The sequence below is a fragment of the Alnus glutinosa genome, chromosome 11 (genome assembly GCF_958979055.1).
Source record: "Alnus glutinosa chromosome 11, dhAlnGlut1.1, whole genome shotgun sequence".
In the NCBI taxonomy this organism is placed as follows: Eukaryota; Viridiplantae; Streptophyta; class Magnoliopsida; order Fagales; family Betulaceae; genus Alnus; species Alnus glutinosa.
Window position 1 is genome coordinate 813,371 of NC_084896.1, and position 12,196 is coordinate 825,566.

At 36.3% G+C, this 12,196-nt stretch overlaps 1 protein-coding gene across 2 annotated transcripts; it reads right to left on the bottom strand.

Moving 5' to 3' along the window:
• Window positions 1-746: 746 nt before the first annotated feature.
• On the bottom strand, window positions 747-12,019 carry LOC133881569 (DNA topoisomerase 1 alpha-like). Of its 2 annotated transcripts, none has more exons than XM_062320520.1 (16): window positions 11,746-12,019; window positions 7,081-8,261; window positions 6,659-6,853; window positions 5,716-5,796; window positions 4,480-4,539; window positions 4,236-4,330; window positions 3,855-4,011; window positions 3,576-3,701; window positions 2,945-3,025; window positions 2,749-2,839; window positions 2,517-2,650; window positions 2,158-2,226; window positions 1,972-2,061; window positions 1,458-1,558; window positions 1,195-1,363; window positions 747-873 (listed from the first exon to the last, which is right to left on the bottom strand). In XM_062320520.1, exons 2-16 carry the CDS (start codon window positions 8,230-8,232, stop codon window positions 805-807), a joined length of 2,670 nt encoding a protein of 889 aa, XP_062176504.1. In that variant the 5' UTR covers window positions 8,233-8,261; window positions 11,746-12,019; the 3' UTR covers window positions 747-804. The 2 variants fall into 2 exon arrangements, with proteins under 2 accessions (XP_062176504.1, XP_062176505.1); XM_062320521.1 differs by lacking the exon at window positions 11,746-12,019 and adding an exon at window positions 11,056-11,660.
• Between the last annotated feature and the right edge of the window lie 177 nt (window positions 12,020-12,196).

The following is a 12,196-nucleotide window of genomic DNA, read 5'->3' on the forward strand; positions in this document are numbered from 1 at the left end:
CTCTTCTAGATCTCCTACTTCATATATAATTTTTGTTTGGTGAGTTACATTCTTTCTCAATAGGCCACATCAATAGCTAAACAATTGAATTTGTATGGTACTATTGATGCTACAACTTTTACTACAAAATTAGACTGTCACGGGAATTTACAAAGAGATCGTAGTAAAGACCTCGAGCATTTTTAGGCGGCACACACCACTAGAGCAAGACTTGAACAAATTCTGAGCAAATTCTTCAGATTGGCTGTCCAAAAAGCGCTAAGGGCCTGTAGTTTTAGCTTTAGCTTCTTCTTTTTGTGCTCTTTTATTTTCATGTATCTACCAACCCAAAAAAAAAAAAAAAAAAAAAAAAAAAACTTCCACCTCGATTCTCGAAGCCCAAATTTCGTAAGGCTTGAAAAACTAGGCATTACAAGCCAAAGAGCAAAATTCACAAGACGGACCGTGGAAAAAATGAAGTGTGAAGTGTTATAATTTATAAACGATGAAATTAACTTATTTTCTAAAATTTTCATGTACTGTGAACATTTAAACTATATTGAAATAAGATGTTTGAAAGTTTCAATCAAACAATTGTTGCTGAGGCTTTTTAACCAAAAGGTTAAAAAAAAAAAAAAAAAAAACAGTGAGGAAAGGGGTAACTCATCCCATAATTAGATTAGATGAACATCCTACACCAATTTTTCCGCCGGAGATTAAAAGAAATTGTGAATATCTTTAATGTAGAAAGATAAAACAAAGAGGAATTTCTTTTTCTTTCTTTCTTTCTTTTTTTTTTTTTTTTTTTGTTAGGCCAAGCTAGCATCAGAATCTGAAATCAGGATCCACATCCATTGCCCAACAGAACTTCGCCAGAAGAGACTTGTTGAATATCTGTTGAAGTTCAGGAAAAAAAAAAAAAGAAGAAAAAGCAATTAAGTCATAAGAAACAATTACACCTGTAGGTGTAACAAAATGAATGCAATTGCTTCAAAATCATACTCTCTTTTTTTTTTTTTTTTTTTAAGTATTGCTTCGGCTGTGGTGTGTGTTAGTACACATTAACACCAAGCCTACGACACCTGTTCTACCTTTGTAGCCCTGGCTGGAGAACGTAACTTTCAGTTTTTTAAGTATTGCTTCCAGTGAAACTGAAGCATGCATGCATGCTTGTCAGTAAGATATTTCATCTAAAATGGAAGAAGTTATGTTCACCTTCTCAATGGGAACTTCATGCCGTTTGCACCATGCAACTGTGATCCGAGGATCAAGGTAGTTGATCTTGGACGTGCCTAATGCCACAGTTTTCAGATCTTCTTTGGTCTGCATATCCCGTTCCATCTTCTCGATCTTTACATTGGTTTGAGCGATCTTTTTCTCTATACTGTGCAACATAGTTCCAAAAACGGATCAAGTGAAACAGCATATTCAAACAGGACAAATAATTGGCTTAAAAAAAAGCAAACAGGTGATATTACGCTTCCGGAGCCAAGTTTCTTCGTTTTCCATCAGCACTCTTTAATGGGGGCTTCCCTTTCTTTGCTCTGTCCAAATCTGTCTTCAACTCTTTCAGCAAGCCCTACCAAAAAAAGAAAAAGAAAAGATCAGCTACACGACTTAACAAACACCACAAGGCCCATGCAAATGCATGCACACACGTACATATTTTGCATCCCTGATAGAGATCGAAACAATAAGGAGTATTTTATACTGCCTTATCTAGCAAAATTCATCTTCCAAAACTGTTCAATCGGATAAAATTAAGTAGTGAAGCCCTCTGACACACCAACATTGATTAATCTATTGATAACTTTGTTCATTGGACCTTCGATATGATGGCCAATATTCATATTTTATTCCTTTAAACACATACAAACAGCATCACTGATAAGTCCATCAAGCAAGAACGTCACTCCCAAAGCCCAAAGTAGACCATCACTCTATACTTCATCTATGACCACCTATGCCTTTCAATAACATAAAGGTCATTACCTGAAGCTCACTAATCTTCTCAGTTAACCTTGACATTTGTTGACTGTGAGATTTTGAAACAGTGCGTTGATGATTACAAATGATCGCGACCTGCAACCAGAAAAGCCAGATTGTAGATGCCACAAGTAACTCAAAAGAAACAAAACATTAAATAAGGCAAAACATTTCACGAGGAACAGTCTTTACCTCCTTGTTTGCGTGCTGATAAACTACAATTTTCTCTGCAATATCTCCATCTTTGGTTCCCCTATTCAACTGTCATAACAAAATGAACCAATTTAGAGAGAGGGGGGGTTGGTCTTAACAGGAAGTTAAGACAAAAAAATCCCCTTGAACCAAAAATAAAACATTATAAGAAAATCAAACAAAGGACCAGTTAATTAAACGTTCATACAAGCAAAGGAATCATCTCATTTAATGCTGTTAATGCTAAACAATAAAGTTGAGGGTCCTCGTGCCTTGCATCAGTGCCTTGGCAAGCACCCTGCTTGCCTTCATATCAATGGCAAAAATACAAAGACACTGAGGTCCATATGGTATCTTACCATCTCATCCAACGTGATGGACGCATTATACGTTCGGAAAACTTTCGCAGTAAGGCCAGGCATGAGTTCCTTCAGATGAGCATTCAATTTACTGGTGTCCAGCTGATCAAAAAGATCATCAGAGCCAGATTTTCCTGGAGCAAACAGAGAATACATACTCATTGGCTCCACTCACAAACTACATATATGTGTAGAAAACCAAAAACCTAAAATGATGGGCCGAATTACTCACCATTTTGGAACTGCATAATTGCCTTGTAAACAGGAAGCTCAACTTCAACTGTATTTTCATATCTAATTGAATCTTTACCAAGGAAGTTAAACTGAATTTATCAAAAACAAAGTTCACTGGTTATCATTGGTAATAAATCTTAAGTTAGGAACAATGTGTGATAGTTTAAAAAGTTATAAAACTAGTTCCACGATACCTCCAACATGTTTGGGGTTACTGGTTTTACATTCTCTACTTTCAACGTGCAGCAACCAACAGTATCAGCCTCATCATCATCCTGCAGGAAAGCAACCAATAATATGATTATGAAGAAAACAATGATTTTTTGCTCGATAACAAATGCAAACAAGCAATTGAACAGCTGATTGCTACTCGGAATTTTAAGCTGCATAAAGCAAATAAAAAAGTAAAATGCATGCAAGACAGTCACCTTTGCAAGCCTGTTTAGAAACAAAAATAAAAAGGCAATTACTAGCGTAAAGGGAAACTAAAAGATGGTCCTGCCAATGCTTCCAATCCAAAGAGAAACCCAATTAAGTCATCAAAATGCCAGTCATCTTCTAAGCTAAAGATCTTTCATTGCTTTTTGCAGTGCCAAATATACGGCCTAGCATGGGATAAAAGAACTCAACTGAGCTTAAAAGCCTTATCCATAAACTTATGGCAGCTACACAGTTTCTTCTGTTTTGGTAACTCTGCTCTACACAGTGCTTATTGACAAACAGACAAATACCTATACCCATATCTGTGTGCGTGCACATGAGGAAGGCTGGATGTTTACAGAATATTAAATAGGCACAGCTGAAGTACATCTATACAAAATATACCTTCTCATTGCCAGCCCTCAGAGCTAGCTTATCAATAAGATAGGTAGCAACTGCAATTTGCCGCTTCGTTACATCTTTACTTGTAAAATTCTTTGTGTATGCAGCCCTGATGTTTTCTATGTAGTCCTGCGCTCAAAATAGCAGAGCTTTAGTAAAAAATGACAAGATCCTTAATATCATCGGAATCTACCAAAATGACAATTACTGAAAGCTTATTGGCAAAAATGGATGAAAAGAGCCTTAAGCATCATGATCAGTAATTTATTTCATGTAAAGAACCTTTAGCATCCTTGCTTTCTCATATTTTTCCTTGTCACTTTGCCCCTTCAAGGTACTACTAGCTGCTAGGAACACATACTTGAATTCCTTTGGATTGATTGGATCATTCCAGAAAGCTAACCATGTAACAGTATTATCGTGTCTTACTTCCTTCCAGCTGCCAAATATCACAAATTTCAAAATTTAAAATAGACGAAAAAATGAATAAAATATACTTTTCCTTTTTGGCCTAAATATAATACAATATATTTGACATCACAAACATAGACATATAATCATATACATTACAATAACCAAAGACAAAATAGTACTTCTATATCTTGCCCTTAAAAAATTCCTAATGACTTTTTTTCTTCCCAAGGAGATTGTGAAGAACAAAACCTTTCACCAGGGATAGGGCATTCTGGAACTGGAGCATCCTTTGCAATATTAATTGTAATGTCGCGAGGACGAATGCGCTTTTTCAGCTTTCCCATCTGACACCATATGAACAAATAATCAATGGAAAAATCAAATAATAAGCTCTAGAATTAAAGAAAACACTCCCACAAATAGCCACAGCAAATCCTAATATACAATTGCATACAAATCTAAATGATCGTAAGTACAAAAATGTCAACAGAACCTTTGGATGCTCTCCACGGCCTCGGAATAATCCAGGTGGTTCGACTCTGAAGTTTCCAACCTGAGATTGAGATTGTAATAAGAAATTAAATGCACACTTTAAGGATACCAACAAGATACATTGAGGCCCGAGAAAAGAAAATGAGATGGTATTTATCATCTAGAACTTATTTGTAATCAATGACAGAGATCCATATAATGAAAATAAACAACAACATAAATAGCAGTATAGGAAAACAGACACCGATATCTAAACATTGCAAAATAAGAGAAGAAATAAAGGCCAAAACTAACAAATTGAAAACTCATCCATTACTCTTAGGCATCATCAAGTTGATAAACCAATTACGAGGCACTATAATGGTGTACAGAGAATGAGCTTGAAATTGCGAACAGCAAACTCCAAGTGGAGTTGAGGGAGCTTTAAATCCAAGCACAGTTGAAGGAGCTTTCATCCTTCATATCCACTAAACAAGAGATACTTAGTGATATCACCTTTGCGGAATACCATTGGGGGTTATGAATGGTAGGGAGACAACCATACACAACTTTTCACAAAGGAACAGAATCCGGCAATATAACCACACGCATTGCCAATACAAGTTCTAACATCTTTCTAAACCGCCATACAGTATTCAATGCACCTAGGTAAGCAGTAAATCAAAAGGTGAACGTGATACTATCAGAAAATCCAACAAGTTCAAAGCTTGAAATGGTTTGTTTATTTTCTATTTACAAGTTAAAGCAATATGAAACAATAGGGGGTGATTGTATGAAGAATGAAAGAATTATCTATTCTGAAAGTGAACAACCAAAAAATCCCTTTCAAAGATTGAAGAAGAAAAAATTCACGGTAATTTTGAAGTGATCAAGAAAGGGTGATCGCAAATAAATGTAACACAATTGCTCTGCATAGTCATTTTAAGGTAAAAGGCCTTTACTATATGGTACGGTTAAAAGACTGAAATTTCTGATCCAATTTCAATATATGGAAAGTTTCACTAGTTACATGACTCATCACAGAAAATATCTTCTATAAAGTAGACACCATGGGTAACAGAATCATATTCAGATCCCTAAAGCTTGTTACTATAACGGTCTAATGCAATCTATTTTATAAGATAAGTTAGGAAATTGGAAAGAAGGGATAGCATCCACAATCCTCAAAAACATTACCAAACCACACCCTCCCCCCGCACCCCCCAAAGAAAAAAATAATAATATTACTAGAAGTAACCTTTTCTTTAACTCCATCCACAATGGCCCACATATACTTCTCCTCCTGTTTCAATTTCTCTTCCTTCAAGGCCTTCTTCTCCTGCATGAATAGAAAATCCTAAGTCAACATTTTTTATGCAGAAAGATATCAACTAGCATTCAAACTGGAGCATGTAACGCAAATTGACATATTGTCTTCACTGTAAAAGCACAGACAAAAACAGTTATGTGAGAAGCAATTGATCACATTCACATAATGCTTCGCGAGAACTTGTCTTCCATACCAGGAAGGGAATATAGTTCGAGATAAACACCATGATTAAAAATGGAATGCCTATTAATTTCAGTGCCATTTATAAGATCACTTGGCTCTTACTAACAATTGGGAATTGAAGTTCTAATCTAAACTGCGCTTAGACAGACACATGTGCTGAGGGAGTGATGTGGATAAAGGACAAAGACAACCATTGTGCAATAGAAGTTATTGAAAAATGTCTTTTAAATCATGTAAAATAATTTCTTAGCACAAATGTGGGTCAAAAGTTAATGGATCAAACATACGCTCAAATGCCTTTTAGGTACATCAAGTGTCTTTAGTGAGAAGTTTTCACGTGAACCAGTTGGAAGCCTTAATGAACTCCATAGAAGTTGTTTCTAATCATCCACAAAAGGCCCTCAATTAATGGGCAAGTCAGAAAAATGTCATAAGCATAACAAAAAAAATACTATTATTGGACACTACAGGAATCACACACCAAAGTATATTATGTTGAAAAAATGTCAAGTAGGCAAAGAAACCATAGTCTCTCGTTACTGGCATTGCTTATGATAAAAACTAGTCAATAAAATGCAGAACAAATTTGGAAGCGAAATCAACAAAAAGATGGAAAGGATGATTTGAATTCTAATCAAGCTCATCAAGTAAACTTCATTGTTTATCAAACCCAGAGCTACCAACTTACTTGTGCACTCAATTGCTTCTTCTTCTCCTTTTCCTGTTGGTACCAGTCATATATTGGGGTGAAATCACATTTCTCCAAGCTCTGAATCACATGGTTTCTCCCGAGTAACTTTCGCCAATCATTCCAGAAATTGTCTTTGAACTTATCCTTTTGCATGTAATCTGTATCTTTCATCACTGCAAACATTGTGGCAACCTGCAAAAAGAATTTGAAACTCATAGGAAATAATACGTGGAAAATGTTTCTCAATAAAACCTAATACAGAAAAAAAAAATATATATATATATATATATATATATATATATATATATATATATATATATATATATATATATATTCAAAAGATGATCGGAATAGAGAAGAAACAAAGTAGATCTACGAGAGAGAGAGAGAGAGAGAGAGAGAGAGAGAGAGAGACCCACCTCCTCTTGTTCAGGAGTCAAACCAACTGGCTTCCCATTATAAAGAATCTTCACACCGTGAGGCGTATATGAAGGTGGAAAAATGACACCACTGTGAACCAGGGTAGTCCATTTCTTCTGTCCATCACCAGAGCTAGGTGTCATTTTTGTCGACTTTATATATTTTGAATTTTTTGCTGCTTTCTTGGACATGATAGCTTTTTTCTTGAAAGCAGAAGAAACAATTTTTACTGGTTTTTGTTTTGTGGCAGAAGATTTATTATCTGAGGCGAATGACTTCTTCATTCTCTGGGAAATTGGAATATGGTCATCATCATCTGCCTTTGGATCTGCTTTGACTGATACTTGCTTAATCTTCATTGCTGCAGATGCTTCTGAGAGCTTCATCTTTTTAACTAAAGACTGTTCGGAGGAATTGGCCTTATCTAAGGGTCTCTTACTCGTTACCATGGAAGATTTCTGCTGTTTATCCCTCGAGGTGGAACCATTTTGCTGAATTTTTGAAGCCAAGGGTTTCTTTTCATCAGAACCATAAGCCTTGCTACCGGACGTACCCACATTGGATTTCAATGGGAATCTTGAAGACAAAGGAACTTCATCATCTGAATCTTCAGGAGATTTTTTTATAGTGATTTTTGACATTGGTGGTGGTGATGTATTGGGAACAGGTTTGCTGAACCCCTTGTGGGCATGATTGGAGTTCCCCTTGAGTCTAGCACTTAATGGTTTATCATCTTCAGAATCACTATTTTCTACAGAAGAATATTTGACAGAATTCTTTTCCACTTTAACAGAAGTTGGCATGTTCTGTTCAGATGAATGTTTTGCATGACCATCGAACGCGGTCAATGCTTTTGAATTTGCTACTGGTGACTTCGCAGTTGATGCCTTGATGGATGATGTCGACGCTTTTGGGCTGGGTGCAACAGATTTAACTGATGATGCCTTGTTAGATGTAACCATCTTACCCTTCTGCGAACTGGAGTTTTGACCATTGGATTGTCCATCGTGCCTTTCGGATAATGACTTCTTTACTTCCGAGTTTAATTGATTCTGCCTAGCCATTGGTTTACTCCTTTTGAAAATTGTAGGCCCATCTTCATCCTCAAAATCATCATCATATACAGATTTACTAGAAGTCTGAACAGCCATTATTCAACTATGTACTGTAACATCAGTTTCTGGCAAAAAGAAAAAGAAATTCTTCAGAAACGAAGGAATGGGGCCTCAAACAACAGTTAAAATCCAAAGCTTTGAGCCTTACATATTAACTATCAATAAAGATGTAGAAAAATAATATTTTTAGAATAAAGTTATGATTAAAATAGATGGTCAGCAAGAATCAGTTCGAAGGCAGGGATTACGATGAAGTCAGATTCTATTAGATAGCAATACCACTGGTGGAAGCATATACAAAACAAGAAACCAAACAGTAGAACACATTTTCCCATGGAATCCAAATCTGAAATGATACTTTTCTCAACTAGGATATTCAATACACCATAGAAAGATGAGAAAAGGGAAAGCACTCTTGGAACCTCCAGTCAGAGGTGGCAAAAACCTAACATAAATTCAACCAAATAGAAACTAAAGCTAACGTCAATACACAGACATAAAGACACACAACGGCCAAATCATTCTTCTACTAAAACAGGATTAATGCATGGTTCTGTTCATTCCATACTAAGTTCTTACAATTAGATTTAGCTTTCTCAACCCATTTATGCTAAATTTGAATTTTGATCATGCACCCTTAACCTAGCAAGTAGCTAGTTGCTATTCCTACCAAAGGACATGCATAGGCTTCTAATTCATCCAAATTTATTATGTAGCAGTACTATCCTTTCAGAACTGTTTCTTTGAACTCATAGTCCTATCCATGCTCAATTCAAATACAATTACGCAATCTAAACTCTTTCATAACCTCAACCTAGCTTCATCATTGACCTAATAATCCAAAGTTTACTTCTCTGTTACGCACAAAGATTTACATCTACCACAAATCCCATAGCCAACTGAATTCCTTACAATCCAGTAGCCAATTTTCCCTGAAACTTCTTATTATATTGTGCACAAAAGCATGTCTTAACCATTCATAGACCTGATCAAGTCAAGCCCAGCATTGATCAAGCAACCCAATACAAAACCTAACTGGAATTGAAACTTTAAGCTTGGCTCGTTGATTGCTCAACTTGGCTGAGCTCCCTCTAGCTTTCACCAAAGAGTAAAACTTCTTCGACCCTTTAATTACCATAAAAGGAATACAAATTATAAAGTCTTACATCTTCCAAGTCCCATTTCCTCAAACCCAAAAATAACCAATCGAATTCGGTTAATTAAGAGCATTCCTAGTGAACTAGTCAAAGTTCAAGCAAATTTTAGCTAGAAAATTCACTTTTGTTCTTTTAGCTGGCTACTTTTCAAAAGCTCTAAATACCAAACTCTCTAAATATTCTCTACTTTAAATAAATACTATTTTTTATTGGTTTTAAAGTAATCACTTCCAACCACTTTCAACTATAATGAAACCAAAATTAAATATCAACATCAACCACTTCAACATCTCAAAAAATTGAATACAAGTCGCCCATTAAATCGACTTCAACTGAGTACAAGTCACCCTTTTTTTTTTTGATAAGTAGCAAGTCACCCATTAAATTGAATACAAGTCGCCTATTTACTTCAACTTACAATAAATGGAAGCTATCAATTGAATACTTGAAGTCTGAATCGAAAAATGAAAGCTATCAATTGAATCTATCAACACTATCAGCAACCACTTTCACTATTTTAATGAAAGCTAAAGCATTTAATGAAAGCTATCAATTGAAGTCTGAACATGACTGGTTATAACAGAACAACTATTTCAAACGAACTTATTTCTGCCTTTTAAGTCAGGATTTCAAAGAAGTAAAACTATAAGAGGCAACCCGAAAACCATAACTGAAGAAGGCATAGTTACAAACTATTCAGTGAAATATCTAGATTTTACTATGAAAAATAGGCCAAAAAGATTATTTACTCCTTGGAGAAATTAAACATACCCCAAAGACATAAACAACTCCATGAGAACAGCAAGCTGAGTGCCCCCATCTCTCAGAAGGATGGGATCCCAAAACCTTTGGATAGAGCCACATTGCCGCCTTCTTTGTGGTGAAAAGAACATTTTTTTCCATAGTAAATTGTTCTTATAATATTCATTACAAAAGGGTTCTAAGATGTGTTAAAACAGTAGAAACATAACCTATGTCTCCTTTTTAAAAGCATGGGTTAGAGATATACAATGGGTCGTGGGAAATGATGGAGTGTGGGGGCATTGGGTCGTGGGAAATGATGAAGAAGGTGCTTGGGGTTTTGAGGTTTTTGACAGCATGGGTTAGAGGGTGAGGTTGCTTTCCTCTTTCTCCTTTTTAATACCATTGCAACAATTGCTGCAAAACCACAATGTTGAACTCTAAGGCAATTGCTGCTCTAATTGATTCAACTTTCAATTAGTTGAACAAGATACAAGATGTAGCCACAAAATTGGTTGGCTTTCTGCTTCTACCAGAACGTTATATCCTCTTTAGAATATAGTTCGGTTTTTACCCAAAATTCCCAAATAGACAGAAAATTGACAAATCATTCCATGGGTCTATCGATTGAACCACAAATTCCATGGGTATTACTACAAATCGAAAATCATCAACTATATTATCAACCAATCACAGATTAATCCAAAACCAGTATCAAAAGCCAACCAATTTCGTGAAGATTCAAGGGGTTTTCGGTTTTCACTCCAAGTTTCCAACATCAGCAGAAAATATATAGAATGGTCCTATGGGTGCATCAAATAAGCTACAAACTTCATGATTATCATCCAAAAATTCGAAACTAAGGAACCCCACAGCATCACTAGTCAATTCTTGAAGCAAGACGAGAGGAAGAAATTGAAAATAACATGAGAGATTGACGAGAGAGGGAGAGGAGAATTACCTCAATCTTCCTCCTCCTGATGAGCGCTGGCTTTGAGGAACCCACAAACTAAATCCAACACAAAGCAGAGACACGAGAAAAGAGAAACTCACAAACTAAATCTACAGAGAGCAACCCAAATCAAACCCACAAACCAAATCCAAACCAAATCAAATCAAACCCACAAACCAAATCATGTGCAAACCCAAAAACCAAATCAATCCTGGGATTTGGGCGGTGCTGCGCTGCGCGGACGAGGCAGTGCTGGAGAAGGAGAACGCAGGAGGCTGTGCGGCAGTGCTGTGCTGTGCTCCGGTTCTTGACAGGCAGTGCTGTGCTAGGAGAACGCGGGAGAACACGATTTTGATGAAACTCAGCTGATTTTGACGATTCCTCACTTTGACGAGCTCATTACCAATGCTCTAACTATCCAAACTTAGCATACCTAACGTGAACCCCAAAACAAAATTCCAAACTAGAAAATCTTTGTGTTCACCCACTTTCTCAGCTACCAAACAGAACGTACACACCGACAAAACCAAATAAAAAAAAATTTGCGCGAAAATCTAAGTCACCAGAAGTGGATACAGAAACCCTAATCCAAACTTTTCATTAATACACACAGAAACACCAATCAGAGACAAAACAAAGAACCTATAACAACATGCATAATGATCAATCCGAAGAAAAAGCATAGAGATTTTCACATACTTGTTGCGAACCAAAATAAATAAATTGCTCTCTGATCTGAAATTATCAACCTTCCTTGCAAATCTGAAAGTTACGGGAGCTGATTGGAAACAAATATTGGGAAAGAGGAAAATCAAAGAGTCTCACAGTTTGTGTGCCTTCGAGAGAAGGGTTTTGTTCTGTTATTTTTCTGATATGTAGGTGAGAATTGCTTGCCCTTGTTGGCTTCTGGTTCAAATGGGCTTTTCTGGTAATAAGAGAAAAGTGGATAATTCAAAAAGTGGCCCTGAAGTTAGAAAAAATTGTCATCTCTTTCGGATATATAAACGAAGCAACGGCCGATATTTAAGACACGTCATCAGGTACCGAACGAACAGTGTCCTTGTTCTCAGTTGGCCTTTCGGCTAAGATCTAGCTATGTTTTCAGACTTCAGTAGCGAAACGATGTCGGTTTACCGCGTCTGTGTCGGAT